Raw genomic sequence first — 20,369 nt, forward strand, 5'->3', positions numbered from 1 at the left:
TTATACATTTGGCACTATATTTGCCATTGGTCCAGCAATTGGCAAAAAATGTTAGGCATATTTTATTATTTATAAAAAAATATTTAGACAGTGAGCTCACGTTGAATAACTAGGTCTACTGTATTCTGGAAACTCTTCAGCAGTAATACAGCTTTTTCATGTTCCATATGTACAAAACTGTGTCCATTTGCCTGCAACAGACAAAATAGAAAAAAAGTAAGTGTTTTAGAATTTAGTAACATGGAACATATAGTTTAAAGCTCAACCACTATTCCATGATGGTATAATTTTGAAAAGCAATGCCATAGAACAGTGTTTCTCTACTTTGATCACTTTAAGATGTGAGGACTTCAATTCCCAGAATTCTCCAGCCAGCATCATTATGACATCTGTACAAATTTTACAGCATGTCATTAAACAATCATCAACTTTATTTTGAGGTCTTTCCCATATTATGCCAATAGAGTTGTATTTTGTTTGTCTAAGTAATTTGTTCAGTTTAGAGAAGCCATTCCCAGCATTGTACTCTCCATGTCCTTTTAGAATTCCCATCATCATGCTCAGTAGCTCATACTGAATTCTCTGTAAAAATGTCAGATGAGGATGAGCAGCAAGGTAGCTATGCATGCATTGGTCTTGTTTAAAAAAAAGTAATTTGCTGCTCAGAATGCTCTGTGTGCAAGAGATTTACTTATTTACCCTTCCTTACTGACTTAGCAAAGACCCCCAGAGGAGCTTGAGGATGCCGAAACAATTTAAAAGTCTTAAACAGACTGGTCATGGACATCAACTGATTTGGAATATTTTCGGGATGTCCTGTGTAGCTCACAATACTTTGAAAAAAAAACAAAACCTTGCCTCATAATTGTGAACAACAGACCCAACTGCACAGTCTGGCATTTGCTTCATAGTACAAGCCATTAAGTACTCATCTCAGGGATTGTTATCTAGCAAACAAGTTCTTAAGCAAATTTTCTTTTGATTTTATATATGTATGTATATATCTATATCTATATCTATCTATCTATAGATAGATATATAGATATGTATATATATGTATATATGTTTTCTGAGGTTTTCGCGGGTGTTTGTATGTAGGTCTTTGGTTATTCGGGTTTTCTCCCACGTAAAAACCCATGTGTGTGTGTGTGTGTGTGTGTGTGTGTGTGTGTGTATATATATATATATATATATATATATATATATATACACACACACACACACACACATACATACACACATATCTAATATATATATACACATACAGTATCTACTATAAACAAACATATATAATATCTATATCTATATAACGTGTGTATCTAGCAGTTTTATACCCATTTACCGATTAGCACTTAGCAATAACACTTAGACTTATATACCACTTTGCGGTGCTTTACAGCCCTCTCTGAGTAGTTTACAGAATCAGCCTATGGCCCAAACAATCTGGGTCCTTATTTTACCAACCTCGGAAGGATGGAAGGCTGAGTCAACCTTGAGCAGGTGATAACTGAACTGCTGGACTACTGGTAGCCAGCAATCAGCAGAAGTAGCCTGCAGTAATGCAATTTAGCCACTGTGCCACCACGGCTCCTATTATCTATCATCTATCAATATCTATCTACTACTATCTAATCTATTTTATCAATAATCTCAAGTTCTTAAGAATAAAGCTGCCTTTAAGCACAACCCTAATTTTAATATAGTATACCATCTGGAGGGTATTAGAATACAGCAGAAGTCACTATCCTCATCATGTTTTTCCCACAGTTGTTTCCAAATTCCACCAAGAAAACAGAGGGAGGATCAACAGAACAATAAAAGTAGATAATGGTGTTGCATAAAACTGGAATTTCTCATTTAGTGAACTCCAACAGCCACTCTCCAAAACCATTCCTACCTGTTATTCCAGGCTAGAAAGATTTTGAATTCAGCACAAATTCTAAACCAACTGTGTCTTTATGGCTATTTTGGAACAGAATAAGCCAGGTCACAGAGTTAAATTTCTGAACCAATTGCTTACAACAGCTATGTCATATTCCAAATAGCCTTTATATCAGACCAACATTTCATATGCAACAAGCAGAAGCCTATCAAATGCTCAGTGTAAATGGAAAGAAGCAATCTGCGCCAAGACAAGTTTCCCCACCTCCAACTGTGTAGTCTGAATTAGTGAATATCTCTAATCAGGAAGAGGGATATTTTTGGGGAATGTGTGTTTAATATTCCTATTTAAACTACTGAGATGTCCTAAGGCTGTATCGTCTAGGACAACTATTTATGGAATATGGAATTTATTTTTGAAAGCATGACCAACCTTAATTTACTCCAGAATTTTCTAAGACTTTGGTTTTATTAGATTAGCATCTACATGCAAAGTGTAGCATTTTTATTTGAGCATTCTAACAGCATGCATGGTTGAAGCAGTCTGGTCATATTACTTGCATAATTGCTCATTTGAATGAAGAATGTGAGTTTCATGCTTTATGCTTGGGTCAATCTCAACTATTTCTAATAATCATTGCAATGAATACCATGTTTTGTAACTCAAGTTTTATTTTTTAATTTATTCTTATGCAGGTTGTAGTTCAGAATTCTAATTTATATATACAGTTTTTGCTCCTCAGCTTTGGTTTAGTAAGTTTGGGAACTAATAGCACAACCTAGGTGTAATTACTGTGCAAGGTGACTATTTTAGAGTTTTTAGTTTGTATGTTTCCAATTCTCCTTCACCTGTCCCACACATTCCATTTTTATACTCTCTTATGATTGAACAAAGCACTTTTTGTTTCCAAAACTGTGCATTCAAATTCTGGCTCAGAGGCAAACTATACTGTAGTTGGTCAGTTTGCTAGCATGACAATTTATAGTTTGTTCAAATCTATATGGAAAAGAGATAAATGCAAAGACAGGAGGAAATCAATAAATGCTAAAGCCATTTAAGAAAAAAAATGTTTTTCATTGGAATAATTCTTTTCTTTAGTTCAGGTCTGAGCACCATACTTGGATCAAAAAGCTTTTGTTTAAAAAATATCAAAGTGTAATCATATCTCAGGTATCTTGAGTGTGTTAAGACAATCCACTTAATTTCTGGTTAGTGGGATAGACAATATTATGTTGGCTTGCAAAGTAGATTTTAAAGATCCTAACATGAGCATGCTTGAAATAAAATTACATGTGGCAGTATAACTTTAGCATCAGCAGAGTGAGCTTCATATGGCAAGGATATAATTTGAGGCTGACACTTAAGCTTTCTCTTAGTCAGAGTGTTATATGAAAATTGTGGCTGCTCAAAGCCATAATATGAAATGAATAGGTTTGAATAATGGGATATTTTGCATGAATATGAAGTTGAAAGCTGATTGCTTAATGTGACAAGAGCAGAATATGAAGAAACAATGTATGAGACCTAATGCAATGATAAATAAGTGGTTCAACACTGAGCACAGAATATGACAAGAATACAACAATGTACCATAGAGTGTTTGATTTATTTTTGAATAAATGTATAAAAAGAGTTTTTGATTTGTTGAGGACATGTATGTGTGTGTACTTTGACTACAAGATAATACTTGTGGCAAAGAACCTAATATTTACAGCATTTGTTAGACTCTTTTGTAATGAGTATCGATATGAAATCAAGGTAGTCACGTCTGACATTGCCATTGGAGTAAATGATTGCAAATAATATGTGCATTGTGAAAAACTAAAGCAAATAGCTAATTTGTGTACCCCGGTAGAATGTTTACTAAAGTTGGGAGATGCTAGACATGTAAATGATGGTAAAAAAGGGTTTTATGTGCTTGTTGAGAGAAATGAATGTTTGTCAAAGGAAATAAATGTGTGGAAGTTAGTGTTGGATGGGAATGCGTTATTTCAGAACTTTATATAGAAAACAAGAAAAAAATATAGTTAAGTAAAACTAGGTGCTGAATCAATGTGGATTGAATATAGGAAAAGAATTATCAACATAAAAATATGTAGAGATAGTTGGATATATAAAGAGACTGAATTAGGATGTAATATATGAAGTAATAGTGATGTATTAAAAAAGAGGAAACTCAAGACTGTTATGGTTCAATGGAGTTGATGAGATTCTCAAAGAAAGACAAGACTTTTCTAAAGAACAAAAGTCAGTGTACTGACATGATAAAGCAGTGGTTCTCAACCTTTCTAATGCCGCGACCCCATAATACAGTTCCCCATGTTGTGGTGACCCCCAACCACTTATACATCACCGGGTGCCAGAGGCGTGGCCAAAGAAAAAGGGAAAAAAATGGTGGACAGCCTTGTTTGGCGACCCCCGTGAAATGGTCGTTCGACCCCAAATGGGGTCCCAACCCACAGGTTGAGAACCACTGTGATAAAGGCAAGGATGGTTTAAAGATTAAAATAGAACGCATGAGTAGTGTACGGTGAATGGTATTGACCAAAACTAGATTTAGCTGCTTACTGTTCTTTTTTTGCACTTTCCTTCCTTCCTTCCTTCCTTCCTTCCTTCCTTCCTTCCTTCCTTCCTTCCTTCCTTCCTTCCTTCCTTCCTCCCCTTCCTTCCTTTTTTATGTTTTCAACATAGTCTTTGAAATGGGCAATATGAAAAAATATTATTTATACAAAGGGCAAAATTTTAAAAGAAATATAACAATAAGGTCTTGGTTTCTTTTATTCAAATTCTCTTTTTTTGATGAGTTTCTTTGAGTTTGATGCAATATACAAGCTCTCATGCTCTCATAAAATCTATAATTATACACAGAAGCACCTGTCCTATTTCAATAAAAATGACTGTGATTCAGAGCCTTCTATACTCCTTATCGTTATTTATTTATATCAAATATATATGGCCAGCCATCTCACAAATGCAACAATGTAATAACAAAATATAATTATTATTAGATTACTATTTTTAATTGCACTGATTTATAGAGAAGGTTATCATAGCAAGTAATAATAGGTAATGAAACTTACTGGATCTAGAAAAAGCTAAGAGGATTGAATCTCATTAAGATTTATGTTAGGTGGGCAGCTATCAAGAAATTCCAGACTAATTGAGGAAATAAAATAGGTGGCAAATTACTTCTGTACTGTCAAGAAAAAAAATATGGACATGTCCATGTAATTACTAGAAATTTACTTTATAATGTGTATATTTAGATTTATAAATTTATAATCTATGGCTTTATACAATTTATAGAAATTGTTAATACATTAAAATTCTTACAAATACACTGAGATGTGTTGTCATTCTGTTTGCAGGTAGCTGATACCTTGCGTTACTCAAACATTTTAGCTTTAAGTTTCATTGTTTATAAAAATTTGCTAATGATGGGGAACTCAGCTCAGAATAAAATATCTATAGCTTGGAGAGTTTGGATCAATTCATTATTTGCAAATGTTTCTTAATGTCTGGTTTATAGCTTGAAATTAATATTGTTAGAATTGATATGCTGACCCATGCATTAAAATACACCTAGAAATTAATAAAAATTATATTCTGTGATCTGAATGATTTGTTCTCTTTGCTAACATATGTCAAACATTATATATAAATATTGATCTCAACTAGTAATTTCCAGTTGCTTAGGTGTATTATTTGAGGAAATAATTTCTCACACAGAGTTAGAAAGCTTTTCCTAGAATAGTCGAACAATGTGTATTGTTTTCCAATACCTAACTGATCATGTGTGCATATCACATGTGTATGTGAAGGTAGGATACCCAGGAGCAAATAGTAATGTATGCATTGTCAAATAAGTAAACCTATTGCTTTTATATAATAGAGAAAGAAATGAGAAGTGTAATAATAAATAGAAAGTCCACACACAAAAGATTTTTTTTAATTAAGTTAAATGTTGCTTTAACAAACAGCAAGAAAATAATTTAAGAGAAAGAGTACAAATTCCAGACAGATAAAAGACATTCAACAAAGCCTTGAATTTCATGTGCAAAACCTTAGAGGAATATTTTCTGGCAGCCAGGGTTACGCTGGCCTCTATTTAGGTGTTTTGTTTTGTTTTATATAAAGGCTGATGGTCCATCCTGTTGTAGTAAGTGACCTTAAATGCAAAAAACGTCTGTCTGTCTGTCCGTCCCTTTCTCATTTCCTGATGGCCTAAATTTGATTTCCCAGCTAAGAATTGAAAACCTCTAATTTAGGCCACAGTTCACCATCTATTTACTCCAGAGTAATCTTATTGTTTTGTATGGGAAAATAACATTTTAAAATGATGTTTTGATTGGAAATGTGCAAATCTATTCTTTTTGTGAAATTCTATTTGATTTGATTGTGATGCAGTGCAAAGAGCCGATCACATTTTCTATCCAAGGAGTTTAATCAAAGGATCAGTATGTGATTCCTAAACATGCAGCATGGATAACACATGGTATGTTGGGTTGATTTACTTTACCGTAAGCAAGCTTTCAGCCTTCCTTCTTTTACAGCTTTCCCCTGAACCTTAGAGGCAAGTGACTACAAAGACTGCAGGAAAGTCTGAGGAAGCATGAGGAATCCCTGCTACAATAGTACATGCTCCCAGATGGTGACACAAATGGAAGCAGGAAAAAAAAAAAAGATCATTTGGGGTCAAAATTAAATTATAAATGGTAGGTCACTCAAAAACTTAGTAACGTAAGATAAATTAGAATTACAGTAAACTTCAGAAAGTGAGGATGGGAAATACGCAACCAAGGCAACCCAGGTTGCTTGGTTCCATCCTGCAGCGATACCACTTCACTTCAAACTCACGATTGTCATGGACATTTATAATTTTTGATGGCAACATGTTTTGCTAAAGTGCAAGATGAAAATTTAAATGGAGGTATAATACTGATCCAACAGATCATATATGATCTCCTTCAAACATAAACCTACACCATTGTCTTTAATAAGAATTGCATGCTGGTTGTCTGAATAACGGAGTATGATCCTTATATACCGCATAATCCACTTCCCTAAGATTAATCCTTGAAAATGTGTTGACTTGAAAAAACTTCCATTATTTCTATTATGGGAGTTATTCACTCATTTGTCTTTTGTTTGTTTGTTTTAAACAGAAGGTAGTCTTTGTAATGAAAAAACGTCCTCAGTTGATAAGTTCGGTTAATGCATGAGGCAGGCAAAACAATGTATAGGCAAACTTTAAGCTTCCTTAACTGAAGCGTGTTGATGATGCTTTGGAGTGGATTGGCTTAGAGACAAACAAGTGGGATTTAAGAAAAATCCAATCCTTCATGTGTATTCGGGCCATCTGTAATAAGAACAAATATATTTCAGAACCTCAGTGCTAATTTTGTTTGACAGCAATTCTTATTAGGTTTGAATTCATTGGCAAACTTACCATGAAACCACCCCAGGTTTGTTGGCCACAAGTCAGGGTAATAACCAGTTTCTGAAATCTGAAAAAGGAAAGTATTGTGGCTGTGGTTTGGCTACTTTGCCACCGCCCAATTTATTGATAACTGGTAATTAAACAAAAGCAGTTTCTACTGAAAGACTGAAACATCATCGATATGCTAGGGAGAAACTGTCACACCTCATTTTTCACAACACAGACGTGCTTTTAAGATGGGATAATTTCTGCTTTGCCCTCTTACACCCTGGATAAAGGGGATGAGAATTACCACGGTGAAAATGGAATGCATTTGAGGCCCACTTACTGTACATGGTTTCCAGAACTGGTTTTTTTTTTTTTTTGTTGTTGTTTGTTTAATTTAAACACCATTTTCCCCAGGTTACTTACACAAGAAATACAATGGGCTAGGGAAAGGTTCACAGCCCACACATCTCAGGGGCCAAATTTCAGCTTTTGAATCCTTTCTGGAGTCCTATTTTGAGCACTTTTTTCTTGTTTGAACCTATTTCTGATGTTGGGAATCAGATGAAACCATTTTGCTTTAGGGGACCAATTACAGTAAGTAGCTGATACCCTTTCTTCATTTTATTTAGGACTAGGCAAATTTAGACTGGGAGGGTGTTAGGGTTACTACACATACTAATTAAACACATACTAATTAAATAGTCCCCATATATGTATATAACTACATTGGTAATAGTAATTATGAAAATCTGGTTATTTTGTCTTAGAAAAATGTAAGTAAAAACATTCCACAAAAGTTTATAGTTCCAGTAAGATTACATATAAAACTAACAATTGCCATATTGTTTCAAAAATTGTAAACAATAACGAAATAAGATTTTATAGCGTCCATTTCTGGAACTCTCAGTGAGCCATTTTGCATAAAAAGTTTACTGAGAAGAGTAAATGTTCATGTCCAAATGACTCTTAGTGGGCTGATTCATTGTGTGAACTGTACCTATTGGATGGGTTATTATAATCTTAGCATAAAGACAAGCTTATTTTCATGCATATTTATCAAGTGTATTGTTCAGTTATAATATGCATGTATGAATGATCCATTATAGTTTACAGGTATCCCTTGATTTATAACCATTTGTTTAATGATCATTCCAAATTACGACAGCCTAAGAAAAAATGACATATGACCCATCCTTGATAATATGACCACCCCACTATCACATGATCACAATTCAGCAGCTTGACAACCAGCTTGCATTTACAGCATCTTGTAGTCACATAATCGTGATCTGCAACTTTCCCAGTTGGCTTCCAACAAGCAAAGTCAAACTGGGTTCACTTAATGGCCACAGTAATTCGCTTAATATCTGTGGTGATTAACTTAATGACTGCAGTAGCGATGGTCATAAAATCAGGCTCGGTCACATGATGTCTCACTTAACAACTGCATTGCTTAGTAACTGAAATTCTGGTCCTGAATATAGTTGTAAGTCAAGGACTACCTGTGACAACTACAGACTGAACTATCGTTCAATCAAACTGTTTCCCAAACTTGACTATTTTAAGGCATATGGACTTCAACTCCCAGAATTCCACAGCCAGCATTGCTGGCTGTGGAATTCTGGGAGTTGAAGTCCTCATGCCTTAAAATTGTCAAGTTTGGGAAACACTGTATTAGATGATAGATTTAAATATGATTATTCCCCCTGGTTCTTGTATAACCAAATAGATTGTGAACAATAATTAAACAACTGTAAAAGGTATTTTAAAGCATGCTGAATGTGTTGCCCATAAATGAAGTAAAATGTTTTGGCTCTGCTTTGTTTGAAGATTCCAGGCCAGTTGCACTCCAGGCCTCTCCCTCTGCAGCACTTACACAAGTGGACTGATTTCTATATTTACTCTGGTATAAAATCAATGGGAGATTTTATGTCAATTCTTTATCACTTTGAATATGTCTTCTAAATGGAGAAATGTACCATCAAAAAAGACCTTTCTCCTCCTCTTTCAATCTGACAAAATCCTGAGCAAAGATTCACCTGAAACTTTCAGTATTCAGAAAAAGGGAAACAGGCATTGCATTCTGCCAGGTTGAGCATAATTCAGCACTTGACCTACTCACCCAGTAGACAGGATAGGCTACTGGAAACCTTTCTTCTTTTTCCTGGGCCCTGCTTGATTCAACATTCTTTACCTGGCTTTTTTTGTTTTTGGTGGAAGTTAGGTCTATTGGCCAAAATCCATTAATTGACAGATTTCAGCAACAATTATTAGCTGCGTTGTGACAAGAGAGCACGCATATTTTTTTTAAGTCCACTCACTCATACAACTCACATATTGCTCAGTTAGCAAAGAAAAGCTCTAACAATGACTTAACTGTATCAGAAATGAGCATGGAAACCAAGCCTAAAGTATAAAAAAAATAAATAAAGCAAAGCCAAACCTGAGGACCCAATGTGATGTGAAGAAGAGAGTGTACAAGTTGGCAGTCATTTTCAATCTAGAATTCCTCTAGTCACGTTCAAGAAGGAATGGCAAATGTCTAACATTATCTGCAAAAGGACCCTTGATATTTTAAAATGGGTTAAGTTTACTTGGTGGCAGAATTCACTATGATTTAGGTCTTAACTGAATGTCATCAGTACAGCTCCTGAAAAACATACAATGAAAATTCATGCCGAGTATGCTTTTTTTCAGAACAGTTACTTTCAAGCTGTAAGCAACTAATATTTCAAGATATGCTAACATGGAGATAGTTTTACCATGGATGCTTTATATGGGTCTTTGTGTGCTGTGGCAGGATAGAAATTAAATAAATAAATACTTAAGAAATCCTATTATTTCCATAATTATCTTGTCTATGGTAAGGCGTTGACATAATTTCAACTTCCTAACATTATAATTATGTTCCTTCAAGCTGTCATGATTGAACATTTATTTTCAATATACTGCCGAGATTTTTTTTTTAAAAAATATGTCAGGATGTTACACTTAGGGATACATAAAGGTGTTGATTTGAATCTGTAGTAAACATGTTCTCTTCATACCTCTCTCAATGTAATGGTGACAAACAATTAAGCAAAGAGAACATACATCTAATCTATTGTGATGATACTGTAGGTAAAAAGAAAATAGCCTTTTGCTCTGCATCACCTCATAACTGTGGCTAAGTAACCAATAAATTGCCTTTCCATTACCAGCATTCAATTGCTCTGTGGAATAATAAGATCTTAAGTGCCTTCCTAAAGGCAAAGAGATTAGTGGCATTCTGTTTCCTTAGGACATCAGGTTCCACTCTGCTCACTTTTCGTACAATGCGAACCTTTGGCATATCCTCCCACAAAAGTATGCACAAGGTGGGCTGAATCTTGTCAAGGAAGATGATCCTGTAAATACCCAGGAGCCAAGCGATGGAGAGTTTTAACAATGACCATCAGCACTTTGAGATGGGCCTGGAAGCAAATAGATTAGCAACATGCCAATACTATCATTAGTGTTAATGTAGAAGATAGAGAATATGACCTTTGACGAACAGGAGGAAGACTCACTGCCAAGGTAATCATCAGGTATTCAAAATCCCCAAGTCTGGCCTAGAACTCTAATGCATGTGAACTTCTCACAAGCTCCTCCCTAGTTCACACAAAGGTAAAGAGGGAGAGGTGCATTCAGACTTGCAAGGACCTGTTATTATAACTTTAAAATAAACGTAATATTGCTCTTCATGACTTTGGTTTCCTAGTCTGGTCTATCTTGAAGGGCTGACCGTTACATTGTTAAATCTGCTACCGTCCAGTTAGCAAATAAACAGACAGTACAAATATTAGCTTCCAAGTCACCTTAAAAAGGCAATCCAATATTAAGTGGCTGCAGTGGTCTAATTATTAGGTGATCAGGACAGGAGTCACTATTGTCATGGCCTCCTAGTCCAAAAAGACCAACACTTGGCACACCAGTCAAGTGAAGGAACCCCTGGTCAGGGCCTCCACCTCCTGTTCTAGCAGAACCACAAGGCCAGGAGGATCTTCAAATTCCAGATCTGTTCCCTTAGTGAGAGACCACATGCAGAGCCAAAGTTAGATCAAGCTAGACCAACCACAAACAAACAGTAACTTCTTCTTGCAAAGTTTTGATCCCCATTTTACAACTAAAATTGTATCTATCTTTAGTTTGGATTAAACTAGATATATAAAGAATGCAAGAAATTCCATAGTCTAACACAAGGAAAGAAATAGCAGAGCAGAAAAACCTAAGCTACCGACTTCTTCCTCTTCCTGCAACCCCTTAATTTTACCTTTACCTATAAATTCTGGCCTCTTCCACACTTATATGCTTACATATGTATACTTACCAACATATCTACTGCTGTATTCTAGATCCGCTCTAGTAGTAATCAAGGGGCCAAGTTCACAAAATGCCAAGTTTCATAAAATCACCTCTTTACCTAAACCTAACATGTATGACAATGCTGGTAATATTAAAACAACTTAGACAAATGTAGAAAATAAGTTTTGAAGTTTTCATAGTTTATTTTTATTATGAATTCGTATCTCATATTTATTAAAATTGATTTATGTATTTATTTTTCTCTGTAGATGCCAACGTAGGACACTGCTCTAATAACTGGGAAAGGGAATGAATGACACAAAGAGAAGGAAAAGAAGTATTCAAAGAGTGATTGCATTTGAATAATAAAAAAAGAGAATGAGGGTAGATATGTAGGATATATGATATATGATAAGCATGTTTAAAAAAGTGCAACAGAAGCTTAGTTTTGTTATTCCCTTAAAATATGTTTCCACTGACAAAGAGACATGCCATGTATAAAAATGAACCAGATCCACACCAATAGCCATCAATATGTAGATATAAGATCAGTTACTTAGATTGAGTATACTTTCTGTGAAACATCTTGATAGAATGGATCCCAAACCTATCCTACAGAAATCTGCTTGTCTATCAACATCTTCAATAAAACGATTAGTGCTTATTGTTCCAGTCCATCAAAGTTGCAGTTGATGATCATCATAAGCCACATAAACCTAAAGAATTTACTACAAATTTGAATATTTTACAGTCTGAATGTAGCCTACATTACTTGAGCAAGTATTGTTAAATCCAACAGTATCATTGCTGTGCTGTTAGTATGCTGACTTGGAAATAAATCTTATTGATTTATTTGGTAGTTAAGCTTAAACATGCATGCTTTGGAAATAATGACTAATTGGCTTAAATAAAAGCACATTAATTTAGCAAGCATGTCTAACATCAATCCAGCTCAATATAAAAAAGACAATTCTTTCAAAATTTATAAAAGGTGGAAGATACCAGAATCCTGATTTGGAAATGTTTTTAATTAATTGCTTATTTACTGCAAAATGCTTAAAAGGCAAAAGAATTTTTAGCAATTTCCCGGGACAAGTTTTATGAGTTAGTGATCCAATCAGATTAAGAAATGTTTACACTGAAGCTCTTTTCTGATATAAATACAGAATGGCACTATGCCCTAAACATTGAATAAAATTGTGCCCTAACGTTTGCATGGTAGTGGTGTTCATTTAAGGAACTGACACAGGACTGTATAAGTATAAAATCACAGGTTGAGTGTGTACCTAAATGTCTTATGAAATGGTTATTGCAACAGAGAACATCCTGAATGCAGGTTGGACTTCTACCGTTGCATGAGGAATAGACTCAATCAGATAACTGAACAAGGTTTTTTTCTTTTCTTTTATAAAAATTACTTATTCAAACTCTTCACTTCTGTGATACTGAAGAACAGTAAAAAATAAGTAGGCAAAAAGCTTTACCAAAGGAGAACATAATCAAAAATTCTTCCTTTATTTAGAGTAGTAAACTACTGTTCAGAAGTTGAAAGCAATTGTATTTTGCATGCAATAAAATGGATTTATCTCTGTAGTAGCATAAATATTTATAATATAAGCTGATAAATAAAAATTAATATAATTCTAACAGGTTTTTTTTGTTTACACTGAATCTCATCATTATAGCTTACAGGGTAAATCAAATCCTTTCCTAAAAATTATTTGGTTCAGTCAGCTAATATACACATACATGCACACACAAAAGGGATTTTTTTTATTCTGCTTTGGTTCTGCTTTTTTTTTTTTTTTAAAGTTATACGTAGGTGTCTCTTCAGTCAGCTTCACATTCAGGAATAAAATACCAAGTTCTATAAGTAAATAAAATAGGCCCTAGGTCAATATTGGGCAAACATCATGTTAATATTGACTTTTACTGTTCAGAACATACTATCTCCTTCAGACAAGCTGCTTTCTCTCTCTTTCTTCATACTTAGCCAACAACAAATCCATGTCTATTTGTGAGAGTAGCAATTGTGTGCAGATTGCCAGCATCTTAGCACTTGAATCTCAGCCTTAGACCATTTGAAACTTATTTTGGGCAGGCAGAGAAAAGTGGAATATGACGGCATGCAGATGAGCAAGGATATCTGCAGTAAAACCATGCTTTCATTAAGAAACAGTTCTCATTTACCTGAATAATCTTATCACCAGGCTGAAGCAGGTTAGATGCTGGTCCATCAGGCTGAACCCTAGTAACAAAGATACCCTACAAGTCAAAAGCAGCAGAGATTAGACAACTGAGAACTCACTAAAGATTTCTGCATAGATTAAATCGGTGACTTTCGTAATACTAATAATGATGGTAAGCAATCTTTTTGCTGATTTGTAAGTTCTCCATAAGCTTTAGAGCTGTTGTTCAGGTATACATGGTAACCTATCATTTTATTGGATTGGAAGCCACAGCCTCCGAAACACTCATACAAATGTATGTTTTCTGTGTTGAGACATCTTACTCAGTCTCTCATAAAATGCAACTTATATATTTATATCATAGTATCTACTATACTATCCTGCATAGTATCTTTTGCTATGAAACAAAACAGTATCTGCAAAGATTTTTTTAAATATTAAATTGTATTCTTGAATTAACATGTGGAAGGAACAAAATTTCAGACAGTATCTATTGAATGTGCTGTAGGAGATGACTAGGTTGAGCCAGGGGTCAAAATGCATCAGCCAGCTTGAGTCCCTTTGCACCCACAGGAGATCTAAGTCCAGCCCACCTTGAATTCCACTGACTACCGCCAATTTGCTCTGATCGTTAGTAGTTCACATTCTTGTAGAAAGCATAAGCTTGTAATAAAACTTTATAATCATTTGAATTGCCTGGACTTCCTGATTTTCCTGCACTTGACATTTACTAACAGTGTTAGTAAAGAATAGACCAAATCTTTCTTATAAACCAAAATCTTATTTGCTACAAAAATGTTTCCTAGGTTTCATGGAAACTGAAAATACATATTGAAATGTTTATCATACTAATATCTCATTGCTATAGAACAGTGGTGGTGAACCTATGGCACGCGTGCCACAGGCGGCACGCAGAGCCATCCCTGTAGGCACACACGCCATCACCCTGGAGGGAGGCGGGGCCAGACTGCTCCCTTCTGCCTCTCCATGTACGCCTGCGCTCTCGGCTCTCTTTCTCTCTGCATTGAGAGCCGGGCTGGATGGTGGAAAAGGCCTCTGTCACCTGGATCGGCCATGGGGGGGTGTGTGCAAAATCCCCCACCCGCCGCCGTTTCCCCACACCCACCGTGCAGATTGCACTGCCGCCGTTCTCCCCCCGCCGCATTTTCAGCGCCCGCATCGAGCCGCTGAAGCGCCATAAAATTGCTCCACAGCCATGGATGCAAGTTCCAGAGACTTCAAAAACACTCTGCTGCCCAGATCGGCTGGGGGGTGGTGGAGCAAAATCGCTCTGCAGCCCTAGATCTGGGCGGCAGAAGCAGCAGAGAGAAAGAAAGACTGAGCCAGCAGGGAAGCAAAAGTGTCAGGAAAGGAAAGCATTGCAGAATAAGCAAATTTACAAAAAGGGGATCTCTCTCTCTCTCTCTCCCTCTCTCTCTCTCTCTCTCTCTCACACACACACACACACACACACATACCACCCCCTTATTACTCATTTCTCCCCCCACCCCCTTTAATATCTCTTCCCCCATCCCCTTTAATATCATGTTTGGAGTTGGGAAGGCGCGCGTCCTACGCTTGTCTTCTCAAACTCCAAACTTGCGTGTCCTACTTTCCTAGCTTGCCTTCTCAAACTCCAAATTTGCGCGTCCTACACTCGCCTTCCCAAACTCCAAACTCACGTGCGCATCCTATTTTCATTGTCCTACTTCAGTTTGGAGTTTGGGAAGGCGAGCAGAGCCTTAACATAAAAAGCTGGTCCTGCTTTCAAAAAAAGAGAAAGGAGGGAAAATTATTGGGCTCCTTGCATCATTCCTGCTTGAAGCCATCCTTTGCAACAAGGAAAAATCCAATATATCCAACATTTCAAATCTGTCTGCATCAAGAGGACAGCTATTTTTAAGATACCAGTCCTGCACATCTATATCTAGGAATAAATCTCATTAAACTCATGAAGCTGTGAAACACAGAATGCAAAAACACACACACTCTCTCTCTCTCCCTCTCTCTCATCTTTTGCAAAGTGGAGTCTTCTTCTAGGCAACCTGCTGCTTACTTTGGATTGGTTTCCCTACGTGTCTAGAAAATCAGTACAGGTCCTGAAATCCAGTATTTATTTAATGAATTAATTAATTTTATTTTTATTTATATCTGACCTATACTATTTTTATAAATAGCTCAAGGCAATGAACATATCCAACATACCTTTCTCCTCCTATTTTCCTCATAACACACCTGGAAGGTGGATTGGGCTGAGAGAGAATGACTGGCCCAAAATCACCCGGCTGTTTAATCCTCTATCACAGAGCTTTTTCTGTGGGCACGCACAGTGTGAGCAGGGTGAGTGCAAAAAGTAGCACACACGTGTTTGCACTTTGGAGAAAGGGGGAGAGAGAGAGAGAGAGGAAGGAAGGAGATGGGAATGAAAAGGAGAGAGGCAGGGAAGGAGGGGAGGGAGGTAAGGAGGGAGGGAGAAAGGAAGGAAGGAGGGAGGGAGGCAGGGAGATTGGAATGAGAGGGAGGGAGCGCCTGAGGAAAGTCCTGCCTTAGCACTTGGCCACCAGCAGCCCTGTGGCCCTTTTGCCATCCTCTGGTGGTCTCCCATCCTATTGCTGAGGATGCTTTGGTTACAAAGCCAGGTCTCCTCACATGGAGAGGGAGTAGGCCTCCCTCTGACCCATGCAATTTGCTCTTCTGCACTCACCATGCAGCTGGGCACCCCCTCAGGGAAGTGCGGCTAGGGTAGGCAGGACTGTGGGGTTCTGGTGTTATGGGAGCTGAAGGGCCAGGCTGGGTGCTTGACCTCCGCTGCCAGGGCTCCAGGCAGTCCGTGCCACTGTCCATGGGCCCCCTGCATTGCCTGAGGCTCAGTGAGTCTCCTCCAATGGACCATGCCCCAGAGCTTGACCCGGTCCCACCCACCCTCCGCTGGAGACTCTCAGATTTGGCCCAGTCCTGCCCAGGCCCGCACAAGTGCCCCTGACGTGAGTGACGGTGAGCTGGCCACGCCCACCCAGTAGGCCATGCCCATGCTAACCATGCCCACCCAGTAGGCCACACCCACCCAGTAGGCCACACCCACCCAGTGGGCCATGCCCATCTGGCACCCGACGATAAATAAGTGGGGTTTGGGTTGCAGTTTGGGCACTCGGTCTCCAAAAGGTTTGCCATCACTGCTATAGAATGTACATTAAGATATGGAATTTTCCATTTGTTTAAACTCTACTAGTGGATAAGTACAAGCACTTGTCTTAATACAATATTAGAGACGCATCAAATAAACATTATGTTTATTTGTATGTATGTATGTATGTATGTATGTATGTATGTAAGCAATACCGTTTTCAACAAGATTTTTAATGCCTAATTGAATAAAAGACAATAGCTAAAGAACCAAGCACATTTGGGAAGAAAAGATGTGAAATTATTAAAAACAGATTAACCATAAAGAAATTGCAGTTAATTACTTCACCCCGGGGTTGTATGTTTCAAATTCGAAATGGCCTATTAAAGATTCAAAGCTCTTACATTTTTGAAAATGCAATATATTACCTTATCAGAAGGTTTGAATGGATTTCCTTGGCCGCTTATTCCTCCACTGATACTAAATCCAAGTCCTGGATTCTTCTCTATCCTTACACAAAACTATATATAAAAGACACAGAGTTATGACTATATTCTTGTAGTATGTCGATAATAAATATAAGTGCTCCACTTACTGTGCTGTAATTAGTGTTATTTTATTAAGACTGATTTTGGTGACTTTTATTCATCATTTCAGAAAATATTATTCCCAGAGTAGTACTTCGCATTGCTATGTATATATTTCATCAACCTCATTTCTTTAATGAAAGCTAGAAATAGGCACAATGTAGAGAAATCCCAAACTCTTAGCCATTAGGAGCAAAGGAACTGCAAAACTCAGCATTCTTAAAACTCTGAAACATTCTTTCCCTAATGAAGCATTTCAAAACCTGTTCCTGGGCTTTTCTCTTTTGAGGTTCAGTAATTTCCAGAAAAAAAAAAATCTTCTGAAGTAGAAGGAGTCCTGGTTTGGAGGATTTACTTCGGAATATACAAAATCCTACCAGAATTGCAAAAAATATTCTAGATTTCTGATGTTTTACACATTCCTATAAGAAACTGTGCTTGCACAGTGTGTTCAGTGCTAATGCTCTATTTCTTAAAATTAGAAATCTGATTGATTCAGTATTGATGCATGCATACATGGAACTAGATATAATTCAGGATTTTTTTTTGCTTCTATGCCCACAAGCTGAAAAAAAAGGCCACATTTACAATCCAATTGTGTTTCTTGTTAAAGAAAGCTAGACAAAGATTACTTCCTCAACCAGACACTTGGTGTGAAACCACTGCAGTGTGATATGGTATCATATTGACCTTCTTTTAACAACTTTTACCCACATGATATTCTGCAACATGCTCACCTGTTCTGGATAACCATCCATACTCCTCTGCCCTTTTGTCTGGATGACACACCTCCCTGCTTGTGGCGCCCGAGAGCTCTGAGAAGGGATCTGTATTGGCAACGGTGGCTGATACTGCTGGATTGTTACTTTGTTCATGTTGCCCTCATATGGCTGCTCTCGACTACGATGCTGTAGACTTTGTGATCCCATCAGAGTCTGAATATGGCTACCTGCCTGTGTATAATAGCAATCCATGAGACCAGTGATATATACAATCACAAAAAGCAATACATAAAATTTTATAGTAATGCCAACGTTATCTTAGTCTCTTCAAAGCTCAAGTTTTAACTCAAGTTGCAAGTAGCTATAATTAAAAATAGTATTGTGCATTTATTCATTTAAAATTTTTTCAACTACATGTGAACAGGGAATCACTGGAAGCACTGCTTATGTACTACGCTCATTTTTTCCTCAAGAAAAGTGATATTTTTACCGCTGTCCCATGTAAATGTTAGCCTGAGGTCATATGACTGTAACTTGCAGTTTCCTGCCAGCTTCCCTATTAATGGCTGTAAGGGGGAATGCTGTGACTATTGTAAATATGACTACTGTAAACATGCACCAGTTGCCAAGAGCCTGAATTGTGATAGATGCTGCAATGGCTACAAATTCAAAGACTAATCATAAACCTACTTTTTGGGGGCATTCTAACTCTGAACAGACATTGAACAAGCAGTTGGTAAACAAGGACTACCTTTATATCACACATATCAGTAAAATTAGGATCATTTTGCTTTTCATGAATTATGTCATGCAATACTCACATATGGTGCTGCAAGTCTGGAAACCAGGATTTTATAAAGATAATTCATAATATATAAAACTTTAATTATGAAATTCTGATTTTAAAATTTGAAGCCCCATATATGTATAACGTAAATTCTGGAAGATCAATTGAATTATTAGGAATTTTAATTTGTTTTTAGTGTGCAATCTACGTTTAACCTTTTTAAAAGATTTTGAAGTCAGATGATTTGTACATTTGAAATTTTTAGCTGGTAAAGCAGAAATAGGTCATTCTGGGTCAAATGCAATGAGAAGAGATAAGCTCTGCTAATATTTCATGCTCAAAAAACTCTCAACCGACAAGAGATAGGTAAATAATTTCTTAAATTAATTTTCACACCTGTTTAATAATTTATTTTGCAAACATTTCTCTTACTTTAATTTAATTATCCTGATAGAATTTACTAGATAAATGATATAAAATTCTTTTTTCCCAGAAAAACAAAGCGAAATAGTCTGATTGAAACAATACCTTCTATTGTTTCCACTGATCTTATTTATATTGCCTGTATTTTCTTACCAACCTCTATGTGCAAACGTGGCCCCTTTAATTGACAACACATTGCAAATTATTGTCGAATACTGTATATTGAATAAATTATGCCATGGAACTAATAAATTAATAAATACCATAAATAAAAATGTAAATGCCAGTAATCATGCTTATGATTGATTATGGAATTAGAAAAGGATGAAACAAATTGTGAGCTTTCTTTCCAAATCTCTTCCTTTAAATGTACTTTCCAATTTCACATCAGTACAGAGGAATATATATTAGTTTAGGCAAGACCCATCATCCTCCAGCATCTTTTTGTCAAAGTGATTCCTTGAAAGCAGAAAATGGACACTTACCTTGCAACTTCTATTTGGAGATATGCTATTCCTAATGTGGAGGTGACATGACTGGTCCTTGACAGATATCTCCTTAACAATTTATCAAGTGTACTCTTCAAGCCACCTAAGTTGGCTATCGTATTGTTTTGTTGTAACAAATTCTAGAGATTCAGCTTAGTGGTGCTATTGTATTAGGATTAGATTAATGCTAAAAACTTTAATTTGAATTTATTCATCATGTTTGAATTCTAGTTTCAAACTATGGCCAAGATGGAATTAATATAAGTGACAATATAATATTTAACCATGTTTAAATCCAACTGAAAAATGTGCAGTAGGAAAAAAACCCATAAAACTATGGTCAGTTCCTAGATTCTCATTTATAACTTTGAGAACATTGGCAAGTATCAAGATTTAGTTGTGTGTATTTATATTAT

General features: G+C 36.4%; 1 protein-coding gene across 13 annotated transcripts in view; it reads right to left on the reverse strand.

Annotated features, from left to right (window-relative positions):
* LRRC7 (leucine rich repeat containing 7) overlaps positions 1-20,369 on the reverse strand; it is a 206,142-nt gene that overhangs the window by 7,301 nt on the left and 178,472 nt on the right. For 6 of the 13 annotated variants that reach the window (XM_039329127.1, XM_039329128.1, XM_039329124.1 and 3 more), the window contains 4 exons: positions 18,271-18,486; positions 17,375-17,467; positions 13,824-13,898; positions 101-191 (listed from right to left, as the gene is read on the reverse strand). In XM_039329127.1, the coding sequence (XP_039185061.1) occupies positions 101-191; positions 13,824-13,898; positions 17,375-17,467; positions 18,271-18,486 (475 nt within the window). Of the gene's footprint in view, positions 1-100; positions 192-1,221; positions 7,242-7,331; positions 7,390-8,933; positions 9,961-10,267; positions 10,763-10,832; positions 13,899-17,374; positions 17,468-18,270; positions 18,487-20,369 lie in introns of those variants that run through there. The other 7 variants (XR_005554962.1, XM_039329129.1, XR_005554960.1 and 4 more) reach the window with 7 other exon arrangements.

Source organism: Crotalus tigris, unplaced genomic scaffold, assembly GCF_016545835.1.
Source record: "Crotalus tigris isolate CLP2741 ecotype Arizona unplaced genomic scaffold, ASM1654583v1 scf7180000024387.2241675, whole genome shotgun sequence".
Taxonomy (NCBI): Eukaryota; Metazoa; Chordata; class Lepidosauria; order Squamata; family Viperidae; genus Crotalus; species Crotalus tigris.